Source organism: Phocoena phocoena, chromosome 11 (genome assembly GCF_963924675.1).
Source record: "Phocoena phocoena chromosome 11, mPhoPho1.1, whole genome shotgun sequence".
NCBI classification, from domain to species: Eukaryota; Metazoa; Chordata; class Mammalia; order Artiodactyla; family Phocoenidae; genus Phocoena; species Phocoena phocoena.
The window spans coordinates 46,040,572-46,063,817 of NC_089229.1; the positions used below are offsets into that span (position 1 = coordinate 46,040,572).

The 23,246-nt window shown below is 37.8% G+C and overlaps 1 protein-coding gene across 1 annotated transcript in view; it reads left to right on the top strand.

The window, feature by feature from the left end:
- TSPAN8 (tetraspanin 8) overlaps nt 1–23,246 on the top strand; it is a 175,164-nt gene that overhangs the window by 139,967 nt on the left and 11,951 nt on the right. Inside the window, exons 2-5 of the mRNA XM_065888159.1 lie at nt 15,348–15,410; nt 21,245–21,382; nt 22,831–22,905; nt 23,005–23,106. Of these exons, the coding sequence (XP_065744231.1) occupies nt 15,348–15,410; nt 21,245–21,382; nt 22,831–22,905; nt 23,005–23,106 (378 nt within the window). The remainder of the gene's footprint in view (nt 1–15,347; nt 15,411–21,244; nt 21,383–22,830; nt 22,906–23,004; nt 23,107–23,246) is intronic.

Sequence of the window (23,246 nt, forward strand, 5' to 3'; positions counted from 1 at the left end):
TTTTTTAAACTTTTTAAATTGAGGTATAGTTGATGTACGATATAATACGTTTCAGGTGATTCACAATTTTTAAAAGTCATATTCCATTTATAGTTATTATAAACTATTGGCTATATTCCCTGTGCTGTACCATATATCCTTGTAGCTTATTTATTTTATGTATAGTAGTTTGTACTTCTTAATCCCTTACCCCTCTACTGCCTCTCCCCCTTCCCTCTACCCACTGGTAAGCACTAGTTTGTTCTCTATATCTATGAGTCTGTTTTCTTTATGGTAGAGGATTTTCTGATCTGCTTTTATATTATGCTGGGTGGCTTGATGTGTGCATTTCTCATGATAAACTAAGAAATTGACATTCTGGCTCCTGTGAGATACTTGAGGAAAGACTGGCAAAGCTGAGCTTAGAGGGCTGCCAAGCCAAGGACCAGACCCTGGACCCCACCCAGAAGCTGGCCACTTTTTCATTTTGCTGCAATTGTTGCAAATATAAAAGGAGTATAAACATGGCAGTGAGGCTAATAAGAATTCATGAGCATCTCTAATCCATCATGGTCAGAATACACATTTTTAATTACTGCACCATTTTGCCTCAATCTTTACTTATAAACACTTAACAATAGATTTTGGTGATCCAGAGTCTATTTTCTTATACATACTTTCATGTTTTTCTTTATATGACCTTTATTGGTTATTAACTTTATGTCCAGGTAAAAATCGTGTATATTTTAGAATAAAAGTATCTATAAAAAGAGGAAGAATATCGGTACCCATTCTTTATAAACACCGTATTGCTATTTCACAATGACAATTCCAAGCACGTTCTTTTCTGAGCTGGAATTAATACTGCAAGTAGATATGGTGGTTTCAAAATGTCCTGCAAAGCAGGAGATGGATCATTCTCATACCAGATGCTTCCCATTCCCAGTGGGAATATGCAGAAGGTTTTTATGAGCCAGGCTCCATAAGCACACAGGATAGGAAGCACAGAGCATTGTGTTCAAATGAAAGCATAAGAGGAATGTTGGTCTCAGGAATGCTGGAATCGGACTGGAGGACAAACACCAAGCTTCTGCTCCTGTAAAAGGGATCATAAAATCCACAAATGAGCAACCTCAATTTTCCTAAAATAAGAAAAAAGAAAAAAATTTCAAAAATTTTTGAAATTGAGAAATGCTAAAGAGTACCGTAACTTTCTCTTCACTCTGCTTAGAATGCATGACGTCATGACCTCATGCACCCACACCCCCACACCTAAGCACAGTCATAGGGAAGAGAAACTTCAGCATCATTTTTCTTGCTCCTGCTACCAGCCTTTGAGAAAATGAATTGAATAGTCACAATGCCATAAAAAAGCCCCTTTAGTATAGAGTGATGGTGATAATGGGGGAATATATAAGATGAAAGAGAATGTAATCTTTTCTCTAAAACACAGGGTTTGGTTTTTCAGTACACACTCCACTGACAAATATATTGGGTAACTAGATTTTCGAAGCAAAAATACAAAGAGGAAGTTATCTTCCTTTCTAGAATGTAAACTTCAAGAGATCAGGAGTATTTCTGTGTTGCTGTTTACTGCCATATCCCCAGGGCCCAGAATATAGTAGGTAATCGATAAATATTTGCTGAAAGAATGACTAAATAATGAGTGATCTGAATATGCTAATTTATTTTTTAATAATAACAAAGAACATCTGTTTTTGTTCACATTATAATGAGAAGATAACTTCCTTTCTATACTTTTGTTTCCAAAATCTAGTTACCTAATATATGTGTGTGTGTATATATATATACATATATATATATATATATATATATATATAAATCCTCCGTGAAGGCAGGGGTTTTTATCTTATTTTGTTAACTGCAGTATTACCAGTTCCTAGTATCATGCACGGGACATAGAAGGCATTCAAAACATTTGTTGAATGAATTATTGGGCATATCTTGTAGAGGGAAACATGATATAGTGATAAAAATATGAACCTCCTATCAATGCCTGTTTTCTGGTTCAGGCCCCAAATGTGAGCCTGATTTGCTTGATGACCTAGAGAAAATGCTATATTTTACATAGGGTATCTGACGGTTCTATTCACGCCCTTTCCTCTACTCTCTGTCTTTTTTCTGTGCCAGGGTCCCCCATACGCTATCAAAACCCAGTTTAATATGACTGCCTCGTGGAGAGTTTTCGTGATTAATCAGATTTGAATCCTCATCCTGCTCTACCCTGTGCATTCACTGTGTGTGATAATAATTGACATGATGGAAGCATTAGCAAAACTTTATCTAAAATTATTGAGACTTACCTTCTGCGCTTTCCTTCAGTTATTGTTTCTTGTGATATCCCACTCTTCATTGCCTCTCCTTCCAGACCTGGCCTTTTTTACTGGGCCTAAGAGTTATTGCTTACACTCTCTAGCCCTGCCCTACCCCCTTCCCTTCACTGTTGACTATGTTATATGACAATTTCTCATGATCTAAGGTGGTCACTGACTCATCTTACAATCACACTACGTAACCCAAGAGATAGTTGATGCAAGTGGACAGAATACCGATCTGATCGTCATGAGACCTCATTTTTAGAAAGAGCTCTGCCACTAACCAGCTTTGTGAGCTTGGGCTACTCAGTCTCTCTAGGATACCCTTTTCTCATGTATAAAATGTGTGGGCTTGTCTAGATCAGTGTTTCTATAAGTCAGTGCTATAGCACTGATCCATGTAGATGTCTTTCAGAAATATGTTCTCGGGTCACATGCATTTGGGAATTGCTATGTACTTTGTCACCTTCTTAAACATTTGCAAGTTAAGGTGCTGACAAGTCCCAAAATAAAGGAAATATTTTTCTTTACCCAATAACTGACTTTTATTGTGAGGAGAGGAAACACGTTGGTAGTTGCTTGGGAATCCAGGAGGGAATCTCAGTTGAACTTTCTAGAAATCTTGGCTGTAATCACACATCTCTTTATCTTCAATGCCAGCTGCTGTGGGTATAGAGATAAGTAAGTCAGGATCTTGGCCTTTCATGTATTAAAAAATCAGAGGGTGGACACAAAAATCAGTGTTGTAAAGGATGGCAATTTTAGACTAAAGCTTTGTTCAAATTGTAATGGGCATAAGGATTGAGAAGCAAGGAGGTCTGCCCAGGGTAGGGGCAGTGGATAAAGAAGGGGACGCTTCCACAGGTGAGATGCCATTTGAGCTGAGCGCCAAGGGGTGGTTGCAATAATTCACTAAGTAGAGAACGTGGGAAAGGATAGTCCAGGAAGAAGGAACAACAGGCACAGAGGCATAAAAGCCCCAGGTATATTCTCGGCCTGTGAAATAATTTTGTGGTTATGGAATCTAAGAGTGGAAGAGTGGGAGAGAGGAACAGGAGAAAGTTCTGGGAGATGAGTAGAGACCTGTTTGCCATGTGCTTTAAGTGCCATTATACGGAGTCTGAATTTATCCTTTAGGTAATAGGAAACCATCCTTAGATTGGTTTTTAATCAGGGGAATTACATGATCAATAAGTATTTTATAAAGGGAATTACAGAAAGAAAAGAGAAAATTCTGGAGTGCTAAGATGGATAGGAGGAGGAAAATGTTGGCAAGAAAACTAATTATGATTCTGTTGAAATGGCTCAAGTGAGAGATGATAAAAAGCTGTAAAGCAAAAGGATGAGATGGCAGAAACAGGTTTGAAGGAAATGTAGGAGCTCAACACACTCCGGGAAGTGATTGGACATAAGGCAACAAAGAAAGAAGAATACAAAATGACTCTGCAGCATTTAGCTTGGGCAAATGTTGTGTGATTATAAAATTTACTGAGATAGGAACTTAGAGGAGTGAACTGTTTCATATAGATTTGAACTGGACTGGGTGTTCTATTACACAGAGTAATTTTGCTGTAAAACACATCCATCGATTTTTACGTTTTAGGGTTCAATGATGATTTAGCTAAAGACTATATTCTTCTTAAGGAGATTCAGCATCTACAAAAAATCTATTCCAAACTGGAATTTGCTAGGTACTCAATATATTCTTGTCAACAAAACAGCATTGTAATCTATATATTTCTTTTGATTTTATCTCTAAACTATAAATAATCACTTCTAGGTCTATAAATCCATTTGTTTTTTCATTTAAGCATTTCATTTCTTTCAGCCATGGATAATCCTATATACATGAATGTCTCAGTAGAAGTTCGTGAAATTATTTCCATTTTCTAGGAGGAAACAGCATAAAGCACCAATCTCTCTTTAGTGATTATTTAAATATTAAGCCATTATTTTGAACTAATCCTAAATTTGGTCTTAACACTAGATATTATTGTCACTATTACATTAAAAATATATTATGTTTAATAGTCAGGTAATGGGATTGTTTCAAAGACACCTTTGTCAGTGAAAATTAGAAAAATGTTCTTTTAACTAATCAAATTTTTAAGAAGTCCATGCTTGCTTATTGTATAGAGCTTCACAAAGATTTTAAAGAATTATTTTCCCCAACAATCTTTGAAGTATACATTTCTTTTATTTCAGAGGCAGGATGTGGAAAGTAGCATGACCCAAACTGTTTACAGAAAAGCAGTCTACACCTCCCTGATTAGGTCAGGGAATTTTGCCTTTACCTGTGCCAGCTGCCTTCTATTAGCACGAAAAACAAATTGTACACTCTATGGTCACTGAACTATGACCACCTTCTCATTCTGAATTTTTTGTCCAAGAGGACCAGGGAATCCAGAAACTGAGTTAGTGGAGAGGAGTGCTGTTAGATACAATTTGTCAGAGGAAGAGTAGAGGGCCCACCTTAAAAACAAACTGAGCTCTCAGAATGGCTACATGTTAGAAAATGAACACAATAGGGGCAGTCAGAGAGTAACTCCTGAGAATTTTTTCCCTTTTACATCATAAAGAAATAAAGATAAAAACTAAATGGTCTTGTGATGGAGAGGGCAACCTCTCCCTCCCCGCTTCCCCCAGCTGCACTGCCTTGAAGGCAGCTCCATGGAACTGTTTTGAAATAAATTTAGAAGCTTTGAAAGGCAGGTCCATAGTTGTTCCCACCATTCTGGGGTTAAGGATGAAAGGTTGCTCTGTCTTAAGCCTTCAGACTTTGCAGATTTCTAAATGCATTTTGTTGTATGTAGAAGAAATTTTGCACTCTTGAGAAAAGACAGTGCAAAAATGAGTTGAGACACAATGTCCCTTTATCTCAGGGCAAAACAATCTTGTTTCCCTGTAGTTGAAATAGAGGCAAGGGAAGTCCGGTTGTGGTTATCTGAAATCAACAGCCTCTATGGCTGTGCCATTCTCTCCCTGCTCTAGCACCACTCCCTTAACTTGGTATCTGTTTACTTTACAGAAGGCAGTTTTGGAGAAAGGATCATAAATATTCTGGCCCAGTACCCTAGGGCCCACGACAAGCAAAAGAACACACCTGCCTAGAGATAGACCTTGTGATATTTAACTGTGTGTGTTACTTTTTTAATCCACTTTAATAACTGGATTATCCACTCTCCACCCCCCAGCCCCAACTTCTTTGCTTTCTATTTCTGCTCTGAGGCCGTGAACACAGAAATCTCTGCAGGCAAATTACTCCAGAGCCATTGCAGAACAATCCTAGAAGGAACGGTTAAACTCACAGCATCTGGATTCCTGATCCTTTTCCGACATGGCAGGTGTGAGTGTCTGTATAAAATATTCTATGTTTATCTTCAACGTCGTGTCCTGGGTGAGTGTTTTTCTTGTAATGATCAATTTTATGCAAGAAAGGGGATCTTGATATCATAAATATCATAAATGAGAACAGACTCTGCACTAGAGAAACAGAAGAGGAGGAGAGTGTATTTTCCATTTACTTGTTTGGATGTGTTTGTTCTTTCTTTGGTTATTTCAGTAATTGAAAATGAGCCAATGACTCAAAAAAGTGCACTTCGGGTTCTGTGGGGGTAAACATTTCATAAATGTTTTGATATTGTTACAAAACAATCACAGAGGGAAAAAAATACCCCTTAACTAAAAGACAATTCTTAGTTGTATATCATTCAGGCCTCCCTAGTTTAAGGACCCTGTGGGAAAAATCTGATTTGATTCCATTTGGAGCCTAACTCCTAAATTCTAACCTTTACATCTGGGTTTGAAACAGGTGAATGGTGGGGTGTGATGAGAAAGACGTGAGAAGAGGGTCATTTTCAGAGACCCAAAGAAGAAACAATGGTCATGCTAAACTTTAAAGAGAAACAGTAAAATTACTTAATCATGGAAAGATTAAACTAAGGCACTAGTTTTGTATCAGAAATTTAAAGTTAGTATTTTGATGTGTCATTGCCCCATCTTTTAATCAACAGGGTTTGTGTTTTAGCCAGCTCTTATGTTTCTCTTGAAAGTCTGTAGACATAAGAAATAACAAATAAATTGATAAGCAAAATCTGACATTGGAAAGTTGAAAAATGAAATATGGAAAGGCAAAGTGGTTAAGGGATGTTGGATGTTGGGATGTTGGAAAATTGATGTTATCGTTTGTAATATAAATGATGCAATTAAAGATTGTTCAAAAGTAAGTCAATAGAAATAGCCCAAAATACTTACATGAAAAAATTATTTTGTGTACTGGATTAAAAAATGGCTTATGCAGTATAAGGAGGAGAAAGTTCTGGTTTTGTTTTTTACCTGGTTATCTTTAGTAAACAGGCAGCTGGTATCTACATGTTGGTAAATTTCTGTCCTGTTAAAATAATGATGTACCTAGCTAAACTTAAGTAGATGAATATAGTCTTATTGTCTAGAATGACTTTCCATTCAATGTCAGTAGCCCTAGTGAGTACAAGTGATACATATTGGTAAAGTAAGTAAGTAAGTGAGACTATAAATGAGTAAAATAAGAAAGGTTTGTTCTTCGTACTTCCTCTTTTCCTTAGAAAAATGGGCTGCTTTTGCAAATACTAAATGAAGCTCATGAATATATGCCAGATTTTAAAAGTTTGTTCTGATAAATTTCTTCCCTTGAAATATTTAAAATTGGTTAAACATTGAGATTAGAATATAAACAAAGAGATTCCTATGTACTTTGGTTGGTTTTGCTTTTAACTTTTTATTGTGGAGAACCTCAAACATTCACAAAATAGAAAAGGATAATCAACCCCGTCATCCAGCCCCAAAAGCCATGAAATCATGGCCAATCTTTCCCGGTCCATATTCTCATCTACTTTCCCCACCCCATATTATTTTGAAGCAAATCCTGGATATACTATTTCATCTGTAAATACTTTAGTGTATATTTCTAAAAGACAAATAATTCTTTTTTTGAAAAAGTGTACCCATAATGTCATCACACTAAAACTTAATAAGAATTTTAAAACTGATTATCAAGTGTCTATCCAGGGTTCAAATTTCCGATTGCCTCACAAATGTTCCTCTTTGAATCCGAATACAAACAAGGTCCACGACTGCGATTGATTGGTTGATATATCTTTTATGTCAACTTTCATCATTAGGTTCTCCATCCATCTTCATCTTTCCCCCACCCTGGAAGTTTTATGTACTTGTGTGTTTGGTTTGTCCTATTGTATTTTCTGTGATCTGGATTTTGCTATTTGCATACCCACGGTATAGTTTAACATGTTCCCTTGTCTTCTGTGTTATCTCTAACTTAGTAGTTGCACTTGGCAGTTTGATAAGATTCAGGATATTATTTCGGGGGATGGGGCACAACTAGCTTATAAGTGATATTTTGTTCTTTCATCAAGAGGTGTATACTGTCTGACCATCTCACTTTTTGTGATGTTAGTAGCTATTGTTGCTTAAGAAGCTCAACCCATCAGTTCACTGAGTTTCAAACTGGTGACATACTATTTCTATCATTTTCTTCCTTTACTAGCTGGAATACTTTCAATAAGGAGAGATTTAGCATTTACTAATTGGTTACCATTAGTGCCCAGTTTTTATTTTTTAAGAAAGGCAGCATAAATGTGAGGCCTCTCCCGTTGTGGAGCACAGGCTCCGGACGCGCAGGCTCAGCGGCCATGGCTCACGGGCCCAGCCGCTCCACGGCATGTGGCATGTGGGATGTGGGATCTTCCCGGACCGGGGCATGAACCTGTGTCCCCTGCATCGGCAGGCGGACTCTCAACCACTGCGCCACCAGGGAAGCCCTGTTTCTTACTCTTTACTCAACAGATTTCAAAATGATGAGTTTATTTTCTGGTATCATACAACGGTGATAAGCAAGTATTTCTTTAAATATCCTTATGAAATAATAGATTTAAATACCATCACAGTTCTTATCCTCGTTGAGGTGCAATTTATTCCATTTTTGGCCAGTGGGAGAGTCTTCAAGTTGGCTCCTGAGTCCTTTTGACATGACCCTAATAACTTTGATAACTTCTTCACTATTTGGGATGATAAGATGTTTCAGGCTCACTTCCCTATTTCCTGCCCCAGACCTGGAATCAGCATTTCTCCAAGAAGTCTTGATATCTGTTTCTAAAAAGCTGCAACCATTGTCTCTTTATGATGCAGAATATATATGGGCCATTTAAACAAACTGAAATATAAATATGCTAATAAATGCATGGCTTCTACTTTAATAACGTCTCAAAGTCTTCAAACTAGTAGCAATCCTCAAATTAGGAAATAGTCAGAATATATCCATGTTGTACAAAAACAGCATACAAAGTGTTGATGGCTGTTTTAAATACATCAGAGGTCAGTATTTCATTAAATAGCTAATGAATAGCTATTCAGTAGCTAATAGGAATTTGAAACAGATCTGAATTTTAAACTGAAATGAAAAAGACAGTCTAGGAAAGGGGTATGTTATAGGTTCAGGATTATAGATTTGATATAAGAGTACAAGGTGAGTTGTAGACATCTGTACAATACTGTACCCAGTCATTGTTACTGCTTTCCTGGAGAGCTCTGATTATTTTACGGTTACCGTTATCTCTGTTTTTCTGATAATGAAGTCTTCCTGATGCTACGGATTTCAGTTAGATATTTCTGACTTCCCTTAAAAGGCCTTGTTCTTCCCATCAGCATAGTGATGGGAAGGGACCTATAATCTTTATATGAGACATCTTGAGTAAGAACAACAGTTGTAAAGACCAATGATAACTTCTCAGCCAACAGGTGACATCCATATTTTCATTCAAAAGTTAGAGCAGGAGTCTATGAGGTCAGGGAACCATTCCTATTTCTACTCTCCCCTCTGCTCCCAGCCCAGAGTTCTCAGCTGGAATTTTATAATCCTTCATAGGAAATTAGCAATTTGTCACATTTCTAATGTTTACTTAAGCAAATATTTTACGGTCCCACTGATGTGGTTTTCTTGTAGACATCCATGGCCTTATGTTTTCAAATGAATTCTTTCTGGTGTAACTTTAGAGAAACTAAGCCTTTGCAAAGTAGGGCCAGATGTTGGAATATCTCTAAAGTATGCATACGGTTATTTAAGCTAAACATACCAGTTTCTTTTGTGAGAGAACTTGAGATATGCCACATAAATACGCAGTGATTTCTATTTGTTAGAATTAGTAATTGAAGAAAAACGTGAGAAAGCAAAAATCATTCCTAATCACTCATGCTAGAGTTTGATGCAAATTAGAGTGAATTAGAGGTGCAAATAGAGTGAATTAGGTAAATCATAGGTGCAAAACCTATTTCTCTGAGTCTTGTGTCAAAACAGATAAACTGTCCACATTTTCTTATGCTCCTCTTAGATAAGTCAGGCATGGGAGTGTTGTGGGTGCTTGGAGCATCTTAGGGGTCTGGGTAAGCATGGAACACAGGGCCTTTAGCCCACAGATTCAGTGGAACCATTGCCAGAGGCAGAGAGCTGTGGAAAGGCTGGCTCTTTATGAAGGAAAGCAGAGTGACGTAACATTACCAAACCCAAATGGGGGAAGGTGAGAAGGAGACAAGCTGTAAAGCCAAAGGTGTTAGCAACTGAAGGAAGCCAACCATGAAGAGTTTTGAAGAGAGCAGAAGGAAGTCAGGAATTGAGAGAGTTCAAGAATCAGCATTTCAATGTCATCGTTGTATTTTATATGGTACCTGGGACGCTAGATTGCTTGTGCCGAGCGCAATGAAGAGAGTTGAAGCAGAGCAGACATAACTATGAGACGGGATAACTGAAAAATAAGGTGCAATTATATTTCATTCTGATTGATGAAATCCCCCAAGATAGACTTGACTATGGATGAAGTGTGTGAATTTTGTAAATACAATGGTTGCCTGCCACTATGCAGTCAGCTTGGAACTTAAAACAGTGACAAAGACACTGGAGCCCAGAGGCTAAGAGCTGAACCTCAGCTCCTTCACCACTAGCTGTGTGGCCCTGGGGAAATTGGTTAACCTCTCTGTGCTTTATAGTTCCTTATCTGTAAAATTGGGATAGTAGTAATATCTACTTCATGGGTTGTTGTGAAGTTTAGATGGTTTAATACATATAAAGAACTCAGAATAATACTAAATAAATGTTTAAGAAACAGACATTTCAGCCATCATTGTACAGGCTTTTTTATGAGTCAGGAGTATGAAACCACTCTGCAGTGATGAATAAATTCCAATTTGGATTTTGAAACAGAGGAAGAAATAAAATGGCAAGAATTATGATAAGACAGAAATTCCTCTATCATAAATTAGAAGAATGGAAAGTTGATTTTGAAGAAACAGGCAGACTGAGATTCAAATCCTGAATCTACATTTCTTTGTGGCCTGGAACATGTTCCTTGATTTTTCTTTGCCTCAGTCTCTGCACTTGTTAAACGAGGATGGTAATTTTATGCAGCAGGGTCAATGGTGAAGATTAACTAAGATACTTTATGAAAGCCTGTGACCAAGGACTGACACACAATAATAATTCAATTAATGCTGTTTTCGCAATTCCAACAATCATATTGATTTTTAATTTAAAAATATTGGAATCTGGTGTGATAGTATTTTAGTCCTACTCTTATCCTCCTCTGGCCTCGTGTGGCAAGGAATCTGTGGGGCTGGAGGGAGATGCTCACCCTGAGTCTGGCCTCCACTTTGGGTACTTATTTCAAAATACAGCCACATTGGGGATTAGGGTTTCATCATATGAATTTAGGGGCACATAATTCAGTCCATAGTATATTCATAAGCAAACATCAATTACGTAATTTCTTAGAATGCTGGCTCAGACCAACTGCATCCTAATTTCATAAAAAGAAGGATGTCCCATGAGAGCTGAGTGACAACAACAGTGGCTTTCTTCAAAGAGAAACCAGAAAGGGCTAGTGGGGAGTAGGCCTAGTAAGTTCTGCAGTGTCCACTGATGGCTAACCTGGGGGCCTAACCTATCAGCTAATTTCCTTTTACAACCTTATCAACAGAAAGAAGGACATACCTAGATGCTTATTTCTTGATTCATACTCCAAATTATTTAAAACATTATAAAAAAATCAGGGGCAAACCCTTAAAGCCAAACTGGAGAAAGGACTCAAAGAACAATTATGATGATCAATCTTATAACAATTGGGATAAAACAGGTTAGTATCAATCATGGCTCTAGACTGTTCTTGATAGAAAACCAATTACTTTTAATTAATTTAATTAGAAAATTATGATACATTTCTTAAAATATTCTCATCGATAGTTTTATAAAAACATCAGATTAAGATGATAATCATAATAGCTATTCAGATAATGTTATTTTCATTTAAAGCTGAAAGCCAGAGTGACTATTAAGACAAACAATGTAAATCTACCTGTGAAAGGAGAAAAATACCAGTGAACAAGGAAAAACAAAAAATCCAACTGTTATAAAATTACTGAAAATCACAGAGGGTCTCATTATTATTTGATATAAATTCTTGCAGGTTTATTTATTAACAAAGAACCACTAAAATGAGCATTTATCTCCATCTGCAAATGAAATTAGGATTTAGTGGAAAAGAGGAAAAGAAATAAGGAGAGTTTTCACGCTCTAAAGCTGTTTATTCAAAGATTTGCGGTTTATATTGTATGCGTGTGCACATCTATAAGATAATTAAGTTGTATAGGTGATTTGGTGATTTGGCAAAGAGCTCTTTGGTAAAAAGCTTTGGTTTTCCATTGCATTTGTTGTTTTGCAGGAGTTGAAGCATGTAGTAAGGGTGGGGCTAGATTAGGAGTGCTGCTGGATTTTCACCATGTGACCGTTGTTATCATTTGGGATTCCAGTTTCTTTAATCTGAAATAAAGGGCTTGAACCTAGATGAATTTTGAGATCTTTTAGGGAGCATAGGTTCAGCTGCTGTTTGCACTCCCTATTCCTTTCACAAAAGCCCCGACTCTACTCCCAAAGCAAACGTAATGAGAAGCCGTTAAGTGAAACTGCTGTTTGGGGGTTTTGGGCATATGGCCGAACCATACATGAAAGCAATGATACTACAAAGTCATGGGGTTTGGAGGACTCAGGCATTTCTCTGTCAGAGAACCCTAAGGCCAGAATAGTCTAGAAACTCCTCCAAAGTCTACTGCTGTGTCTGGTATGTTACCAAGCTTGTTCTCAACATCTCTATCTAATAATAGATCTTTGATTTTTTTTTTTTTTTTTTGAGGCCACAACATCTATACCTTAAAAAACAAAACATGGTAAAGTAGCAGGATACAAAATTAATGCACAGAAATCTCTGGCATTCCTATATACTAATGATGAAAAATCTGAAAGTGAAATCAAGAAAACACTCCCATTTACCATTGCAACAAAAAGAATAAAATATCTAGGAATAAACCTACCTAAGGATACAAAAGACCTGTATGCAGAAAATTATAAGACACTGATGAAAGAAATTAAAGATGATACAAATAGATGGAGAGATATACCATGTTCTTGGATGGGAAGAATCAACATTGTGAAAATGACTCTACTACCCAAAGCAATCTACAGATTCAATGCAATCCCTATCAAACTACCACTGGCATTTTTCACAGAACTAGAACAAAAAATTTCGCAATTTGTATGGAAACACAAAAGACCCCGAATAGCCAAAGCAATCTTGAGAACGAAAAAAGGAGCTGGAGGAATCAGGCTCCCTGACTTCAGACTATACTACAAAGCAACAGTAATCAAGACAGTATGGTACTGGCACAAAAACAGAAAGATAGATCAGTGGAACAGGATAGAAAGCCCAGAGATAAACCCACGCACATATGGACACCTTATCTTTGATAAAGGAGGCAGGAATGTACAGTGGAGAAAGGACAGCCTCTTCAATAAATGGTGCTGGGAAAACTGGACAGGTACATGTAAAAGTATGAGATTAGATCACTCCCTAACACCATACACAAAAATAAGCTCAAAATGGATTAAAGACCTAAATGTAAGGCCAGAAACTATCAAACTCTTAGAGGAAAACATAGGAAGAACACTCTATGACATAAATCACAGCAAGATCCTTTCTGACCCACCTCCTAGAGTAATGGAAATAAAAACAAAAATAAACAAATGGGACCTAATGAAACTTCAAAGCTTTTGCACAGCAAAGGAAACCATAATCAAGACCAAAAGACAACCCTCAGAATGGGAGAAAACATTTGCAAATGAAGCAACTGACAAAGGATTAATCTCCAAAATTTACAAGCAGCTCATGCAGCTCAATAACAAAAAAACAAACAACCCCATCCAAAAATGGGCAGAAGACCTAAACAGAGATTTCTCCAAAGAAGATATACAGAATGCCAACAAACACATGAAAGAATGCTCAACATCATTAATCATTAGAGAAATGCAAATCAAAACTACAATGAGATATCATCTCACACCAGTCAGAATGGCCATCATCAAAAAATCTAGAAACAATAAATGCTGGAGAGGGTGTGGAGAAAAGGGGACACTCTTGCACTGCTGGTGGGAATGTGAATTGGTTCAGCCACTATGGAGAACAGTATGGAGGTTCCTTAAAAAACTACAAATAGAATTACCATATGACCCAGCAATCCCACTACTGGGCATATACCCTGAGAAAACCAAAATTCAAAAAGAGTCATGTACCAAAATGTTCATTGCAGCTCTATTTACAATAGCCCGGAGATGGAAAGAACCTAAGCGCCCATCATCGGACGAATGGATAAAGAAGATGTGGCACATATACACAATGGAATATTACTCAGCCTTAAAAAGAAATGAAATTGAGATATTTGTAATGAGATGGATAGACCTAGAGTCTGTCATACAGAGTGAAGTAAGTCAGAAAGACAAAGACAAGTACCGTATGCTAACACATATATATGGAATTTAGGGGGAAAAAATGTCATGAAGAACCTAGGGATAGGACGGGAGTGGAGGCGCAGACCTACTGGAGAACGGACTTAAGGATATGGGGAGGGGGAAGGGTGAGTTTTGACAGGGCGAGAGAGAGTCATGGACATATACACACTAACAAACGTGGTGGGGTAGATAGCTAGGGGGAAGCAGCCGCAAGGCGCAGGGATGTTGGCTCGGGGCTTTGGGACAGCCTGGAGGGGTGGGAGGGGGAGAGTGGGAGGGAGGGAGACGCAAGAGGGAAGACACATGGGAGCACGTGTATATGTATAGCTGATTCACTTTGTTGTAGATCAGAAACTAACACACCATTGTAAAGCAATTATACCCCAATAAAGATGTTAAAAAAAATAATAATAAAAAAAAATAAATAAAAGATAAAAAACAAAACAAAACAAAACAAAAACAAAGCTGAAAGACAAGGTTTTTTTCTTACATTAAAGTAAAATATGTTTCACATTTTTTGTGTTGGTCTTGGTCCAAATTAAATAATCTGGTAAAGTCATTAAAGGAATTTAAGACTTTAAATACTGTTCCTCATTGTTCCTCTTCTCTAGGTAAGCTTTACTACCTAAAAGAGCTTATTTTTAAAAGAGCTTATTTGGGTACAAAAAGTGTCGTAAACCCTTGTTGCTTAACTGCAAATGTTGTCAAATGTTCTGCTGTTCCCTCCACATCCTGACTTCTTGAATCTTGAAGGAACGTTTGGTGATTGATCAGTTATTCCCTTCCTTTATGGTCTAAGACAGCTTCTCAAAGACAAGCCCAGAGGCCCAATAAGGATATTTTGTCTTTAAACTGTTATTACTTATCTTTTATATGTTAAAATCTATCAGAAACGCAGTTAAGAGTTGAAACATGGAAAACCATCTTTCCCCTCCCCTGTAGTGGATGGAAAACAGATTATTCTTATCAAACTTTCCAATTACAACAGAACATTTTAGCAATTATCTACACATAAATATGCCTCATTTATGTCTTTTAGGTTGTAATGGTAGAATTAATGATAAACCATTGTTACCAGATGGCTAGAGGTGTGTGGAATTAGAGTTGTAGTTTATCTTGGGCGTACTCTTAACATTTTTTTCTTTTTTCTGCAGCTATGTGGTGCCTCAATCCTGGCAGTAGCAATTTGGCTACAAGCAGGCAAAGATGGTCCAGAGGTAAATAAATACAAGTTTCTCCGCTGCCAAAGTAGTTTATTTCTCTTATAATGATGAAAGTAATGACAGTAATAATAATAATAAAATATTTCTATAGCATTTCCTTAACTGCCTCATGTAATCGTTTGTGCTGATCTGTGATTTTATAATTTAATTAATCAAAATTACCCACTATGTGCCTGGCACTGTGCTAGGCATTGATCAATCCTTCTAGAGAATGGAGAAGATGTTATTCCCCTAATAGGAAGATGGGAATGAAAGAGGAGGCGGGAAGGGGCCAAAGCAGAAATTAGCCTCCTTCGTTATTTGCTGAAGTGCAGCCTGAAGTTATCTAGAGGATATAGACCACCTTGCCTCCCCACCAAGAGCTGTAATTTTTGTACAAGGCATTGACAATAATTTGGCTGATTCCCAAGGTGGGGTAGTGATCCAAAAGAAAAGAAGGTGAGAGGTTCTCTTGGAGAAGAAGAATTTGAATCTGTGTTTTAAAGGCAGCAAAGTACAAAGATAGTTGGTAATTACTTGGGGCTCTTGGTATTAAGGGTAACCCCTTGTAACAGCAAGAGGCTGGTCACCGGTGTAACTCAGGAGTTGACCGGCAATGTCCAGCCTCCTGACATCAAGATAAGATTAGCATGATCCCCTGTGCCCCACCACACACCGTTCCATGGGTGGCAAAGGTCTTACCAAGATTTCTGTGGGTCTGGAGGAAGTTTAGTTCCTACAATTAATTCTAGCTCTGGTCTTTGGATTCCACGCACACTGTCTCTGTTCTGTACCACAGTGTCACAAGTGTGGAAAGATTGTGTGTGTGGTGGGTGGGAGCAGGGTGAGCATGTGGGAGGGTTGGTCTGTCAGTTTCACTTAACACAGTGCCTGGCACCATTTCCTGGCTCCCCGGCTTCCATTCTCCCAGCTCGCTTCTTCCCAGGGGTGTTCCGCCCCGCAAGTTACGATTGTTATCTCACACAGGGCAGTTACCTTGTTCTTTGTTATCTGGGCTCTTGCCACTATTCAGGCTCACATGTACTCCTAGGGCCCTTTCGAAGTATTTGCCTAAATAAAGTTTCCCTTTCTAAGAGGAATGTTGATTCCTATTTAATAATTATTAAGATATCATTAAAACAGAAATAAGGTAATGCATTTTCTATTAAAACTTATACCACGGTGCAGTTTCATGCCATTGGGCATAGCCTAGTTGAAAGAAATATTAAAAGCAAAAGCAAATTGACATCTGTTCTGATTCCCTTTTTAAAAGAATTGGTTTTTTTGGACTTTTTTTTCTTGCTCTCTCACTGTTTCTCTCCTTTTCCTTCTTTCTTTCCTTCCTTCCTGCCTTTTTTCCCTTCCTTCTCTCCTTCCGTCTCTTTCTTTCTTTTCCCTTCCTTTCCTTTTTCCCTTTCCCTTTCTTTTATTTTCTCTTCTCTCTTTCCTTTTCTTTTCTTTTTCCTTAAAATTTGCCTTCTACCATTAGAGAACCCAGAGAATCACAGTGGCAATTCACTGCCTCTTCATTCTGTGCCTCACCATGGTGAAGAAATTGAATGGGGGATAGGTGTGGCAATAGTTGGTAACATTCTAGTCCATCAGGATTTCATTTGTTGTTTTATAGTGATAAAAATATATCTGTGACTTCCTGATGCCCTTGGACTCTGGGATTTGAGTCCTAGAAGAGTATTTGAAGATTCTTAGAATCATTTAGAAGCTGATGTTTGACTTTGGGACTCAGAATTAAGCACAGAGATTAAAAGCTATTGATTTAGAGGGTGCTTTGGCCTTTTTAAGATGTGTGTGCAGCCTGTATTTTATTTTTAAATTTTATTTTATTTCTGTTTGATATGGGAACATTTTATTTCCCCCCAGTGCTTCTCGTAAACAAACTTGGTGTTTAGTCTAAGAAATCACACACATTGAATGTATTAAAGAACTGTTGTCCTTGAGAGGGTGTTACTATGAATCTGGGGATAAGAATGATTTAATAGAGCTAGGCAGCATCTTTAGTTACATTTTGACTCTTGTGCTCTGTCAGCCTCTAACCCTAAACAAAAGTCAGTATCTTCCAGGACGATTTTAACCAGCTTGACTTACGTGAAATTGGCTTGATTTATTTTTATTCAAAGTCAGTGACAAAGAATCAAGACTGTGCAGAAAACTGAATTTTACTAGTGGAAAAACAGAGGAAGAAGTTTTAGAAGGAGAAACCTGGGTGCAAACACAGAAAACAAGGATGTCAGGATGTCTTTATGAACATCTTTTAGCAAAGCTTTTGGTGCTAAAGTGTCTCTTAGGGATGCCTTGTTCTCCATCAGGATGAACTCAGCCCTGCGTGAGGCAAAACGTATGCACAACCATCCTTGTCCCAGGAGATCCTTTATAATCCAAAGAAGACCCTAAGCCCTCTTCTTCAAAGTTCAGCCATGTCCTTTCCTGTAGAAATTCTCCCCTTGTTCTAAGACACACACAGACAGTGTTCATCCAAGACAGCTTTTAAAACTCTGCTGTCTCTCCCCTGGAACAAATACCTGAACTCAGATTTCTATTTCTTTTCTGAATAAGAATAGCCACTTGTTGGGCTGGACTTGAAGCAGTGATCCTCAGGTAGCCAACACATGGCTTTCTGGCCACTCTGGCAGTGGGTCACTCTGCCCAGATCAGTCTCAGAGAAGTGCCTCATTGCCTGCCAAATAAGTGCTGGCCGCACTATCCAGGTCTCACTGGTAGGTATTTGACCTACTGTTTCTATATGTGGACTGACTAACCAAGTCTTCATAACTCAGCCATTGAGGCTTAAACTGTCTTAGATGCCTTAGGGTTTTCCTGCATTGGCCACAATGTGCTAGTGAAGCAGTCTTTGATGGTGAGTAGATGGAACGGGGTTTCTAATGCTGCTTTTTTGGGGTTTTTTTTGTCATTACCTATTTTGACTCAGTTACCATGCCTGTTTATTAACGAAACTGATTTCTTAGCTCCAATCTTAACAAGCAAACCAACAACAACAACAACAAACAAAAACCAGAAAACCTGAAAAAGAGACAAAAAGAAAATCTTTAGGACATAACCCAGCTTTCTAAATATGTAAATCGAAACATCATCTGTAAGCATAGACCCTTAGAGACAAAGGAAACCTTAGGTATTACAGAGGCTGATACCTTTATAAGTGAGAAACTGGAGCCCAGTAGGGTTAGTTGACTGTTCTATGGTTAGAAACTTAGTTATTTATAAAGACTGTGACTGGAATATAGATTTTAGTTTTTAGTGCTCTTACAACTTTAGCATATCCCTTCCTCCTGATTATCAAATAAAGGTTTTGTCTAGGCTGTGAGTTGATTTAAAAAGTCTTTAAAAATGTAAAGGTCATGAATAGTAGTGTGTGTTTGTTTGCTTGTTTTGTTTTTTATTTTGGTATTTCTTGTTAAAGGAGCTAGTCTACATGCTATGCAGCAGATTCCAAGAGGCAGTCTCTGAGCTAGTGTAAGACCTAGTGGTCTACCTAGAAATAGCCCAGTAGATAGAGATCATAAGAGGTAGATGGGCTACACATAGCGCTCGAATATAACAGAGGAACAAGGTTTCACTTTTTAATTGTGATTTACTTCTGGACATATCTGTAGAGCAAGAGATAGCTTGAGGCTAGGTGTTATGAAAGTGATGAAGAGTATACATGTGGGGGAGAAAAGAACCAAATTATGCAGAATGGGTAGCCCAACCCATCGTAATGGGCCCTAGGATATTTTCCTCAATATCCCATTACTAAATAGTCAGTCAAAATAAAGAGTCTCTGGAAGACTCTATAGACTATACTTCCTGGGAACAAGGAGATAGACTTGATATGGAATATTAGAAACTAGACTTATTTTATTTTCTTAGTTTAAATTTTTGTTTGTTTTGGCAAATGTATAGACCTATGTAATCACTATTACAATCAAAATGCAAAGCATCTGTATTAACTCATAAAAGTTCCTTCATATCCCGTTGCAGTCAGTTCCTTAAGACCACACTGCTCTGATTTCTATCATCATAGCTTAGATTTACCTATTCTTTTTTATTTATTCCCCAAATGGATACTTTTTAAAATTGAAATATAGTTGATTTACAATGTTGTGTTAATTTCTGCTGTACAGCAGAGTGACTCAGTCATGCATATATATTCTTTTTCATATTCTTTTCCATTCTGGTTTATCACAGAATATTGAATGTAGTTACCTGTGCTATACAGTAGGACCTGGTTGTTTATCCATTCTATAGATAATAGTTTACATCTGCTAATACCACATTCCCAGTCCTTCCCTTCTCCACCCCCTCCCCCTTGGCAACCACAAGTCTGTTCTCTATGAGTCTGTTTCTGTTTCATAAAAGTTCATTTGTGTCATATTTTAGAATCCACATATGATATGTCACATGGTATTTGTCTTTCTCTTTCTGACTTACCTCACTTAATATGATAATCTCTAGGTCCATGCATGTTGCTGCACATAGCAGCTATGAACGTAGGGGTGCATATATCTTTTTGAATTGTAGTTTTGTCTGGATATATGCCCAGGAGTGGGATTGCTGGATCATATGACAACTCTATTTTTAGTTTTTTGAGGAACCTCCACACTGTTTACCATAGTAACTGCACCAACTTACATTCCCACCAACAGTGTAGGAGGGTTCCCTTTTCTCCATACCCTCTCCGGCATTTGTTTTTTTGTAAACTTTCTCATGATGACCATTCTGACCTGTGTGAGACGGTAGCTCATTGATTCACATTTCTCTAATAATTAACAATGTTGAACATCCTTTCGTGTGCCTGTTAGGCATCTGTATGTCTTCTTTGAAGAAATGTCTATTTAGCTCTTCTGCCCATTTTTTGATTGGGTTGTTTGTTTTTTTTGTTGTTGAGTTGCACGAGCTGTTTGTATATTTTGGAAATTCATCCCTTGTGAGTCGCATTGTCTGCAATATTTTCTTCCATTCCATAGGTTGTCTTTTCATTTTGTTTATGGTTTCCTTCGTTATGCAAAAGCTTGTAAGTTTGGTTAGGACCAATGTGTTTATTTTTGCATAGATTTACCTATTCTTGAATGCCATATGAATGGAATCATACAGCAATCACTCTTTTGAATATGGTTTATTTAGCTCAGTGAAATGTTTTTGAGATTCACTCATATTGTTGAGTCTATCTGTTTGAGGAACTTAGGCTTTATAATTTACATAAATAAACTGCCATAAAAACACGCTTTATGGGCTTCCCTGGTGGCGCGGTGGTTGGGGGTCCGCCTGCCGATGCAGGGGGCGCGGGTTCGTGCCCCGGTCCGGGAGGATCCCGCGTGCCGTGGGGCGGCTGGGCCCGTGAGCCATGGCCGCTGGGCCTGCGCGTCCGGAGCCTGTGCTCCGCAGCGGGAGAGGCCATAGCAGTGGGAGGCCCGCGTACCGCAAAAAAAAAAAAAAAAAACAAAAAAACAAAAAAAAAAAACACGCTTTATGATGCTACTGTCAGGTATAAAACACAAAATATGCAAATCAAAGATCACATCATGGGTGAAACTACTGGTCCTTCTAAGCTTTTTAGAATAATTGATGTTTTAAAAGCCTATTTCATTTCTTCCATCCAACGTCCAATATATCATCTTCAAAAAATATAAAATTGGAAACATTATCTGGACAAGTAATACCTCGATAGAATAGAATGTAAGTGCCTTGAAGGCAGGAATTTTTGCTTGTTTACATCCTTGAGGTATCTCAAGGTCCTAGAACAGGGCCTGGCACAACAGTAGTTACCCAGTGGATATTTGTTGAATAAAAAACATCAAGAAAAGGGATTTTCTGTCATTGATCTTTTTCATTTTCAGATTCTCAGTCCTGGGGCTGCTACCATTAACCCCTATATTGCTGTGAATATCTTGATTGTTGTGGGTGTTACCATCATGATTCTGGGTTTCCTGGGATGCTTTGGTGCCATGAAAGAAAACCAGTTTGTGCTTCTTTTGGTGAGTTTTCCCGAAAAATCCCCATACCCAACCTTCAGACTTTAAGGATTATCTCCCATCCCCATTGTCCGTCCAAAGGACTTGCCAAGATTGATGAAACTCTCTCACTTTTGTTTAGAGGGTTTGGTTGTGGAAGCTAATATATTTATCTTAGGTTAGAGGATACTGTGAGAGAAGACAAATTTTAGTTATCCATTCAGTCATTCATTCAATTACTAAGTACCTGCTATGTGCCAGATACTGTGCTAAAAGATACATAGATATGAAAACAATTAGAACCCATTAGGGAAGACTGACAAGTAAACAATTAGTAACAGTGAATGTGGCCCAAGAAGAGAAGGGCAAGGATAGAGAAGGGAACTTTCAAGCCAGAAGCAGAAGTGAATAAGGTGTTTGTACGGGAGAGTGTGTGAAGAGCTTTCCAGGGAGAGGACCTGGCAGTACAATGCTAGCATGTTTGGGGAACTGCAAAGCCTTGGGTATGGCCAGAGAGTGCAAGGGCTACTTTCAGTAAATAATGGAAGACGGGTCTGGGTGTGGGCTACAGTCAAATCATAGTCCATGCTAAGAAAATTGTAAGGGTGTGAGATAATCAAATTTGTCCCTTAGAAAGCTTCAAGGATAGATTGGGTTGGGATAACCCACAGATATTCACTTTTAACACATATACAGTAGAAAATCATAAATGGGTATAGAAAAAAATATTAGAAAAATTCATCAAGTATTTACTAGATAGAAATCTGACATGAGTTTATCAGAGCTCATCTAAACTTGTTTCTCTGATAAAAGTAGTATTGTGTTAGTCCCTGAACAAATAATTTTTAACGGATGGTTGATTATGAGGGAAGGTAAAGATAGAGTTTTAATGGGACTCTAATAGCATCCCTGGTGGTTGCTTTTTGATTAATAAGGCCTCATTTGCAATTTGGGGAATTTAATTACTTGAGGAGCTTGTTTTAACAAAAAAACTAATTTGTGGGATCCTCCAAAAGTAGGATTCGGTAGATCTGAGGCAGATTTCAGGACTCTATATTTATAGCAAGACCCCAGGTGATTCTAATAGTGGTAGAGATGTTGTTTTGTATTCAGTTCTGAAGTTTGTCTTGAAGTTTGAGTTTGTGTTTGATGAAGGACGAGAAAGATCATATTCAAATAACTTCATCTAAGTTTTCAAACTTCCCTCCATTCAACATCATACCGATGCATACAGTCCTATCAATCGATTTTAGTTTTAACCATTCTCCTTAGTCAGTCTTTGGAGAAAATGTTTCTGAGTAGTAATGACCCCAATTTTGATTCATGAGGCAAAGGATGGAGTAAATGAAGAGCATGGTTAATACTCCAACTGTAATATGATCCCAACTGCAGAAAGAAGCATGGTGGCAACATGTCCCTAGATGTTACTGAATGTACTGGGTGTGGTATATATTCCTTTTCTTTTCTTTCAGTTTTTCATAGGATTGACTCTGATCCTACTTCTGCAAGTGGTGGCAGGTATCGTAGGAGCTACAAACAAATCTAAGGTGTGTACACGTATGATACTTAATAATCTTGGAAATGTCTGAAAAATTGACATGTTACCTTCTGGCATGAATAATTTAACAATACTTTTCAATTTTCAGACTGAACGCGCTCTTAAAGAGACTCTCCAGACTAATGTACATCTTTTGAGTGCAACAAATGGAAAACTATTCCAGAAAGCCTTTTCTGAAATTCAAGAAAAGGTAATTAGAGTTTGTAGGTTATCTGGAGAGTTGGACATAGTTGTCTGTTTACTTAATTTTTAACAGGTGTATTCTTTAAAGATTGAAACATGTCTCTCCCTTCTGCAGATTTTGACTGATTATTCTGTCACTATGCCATA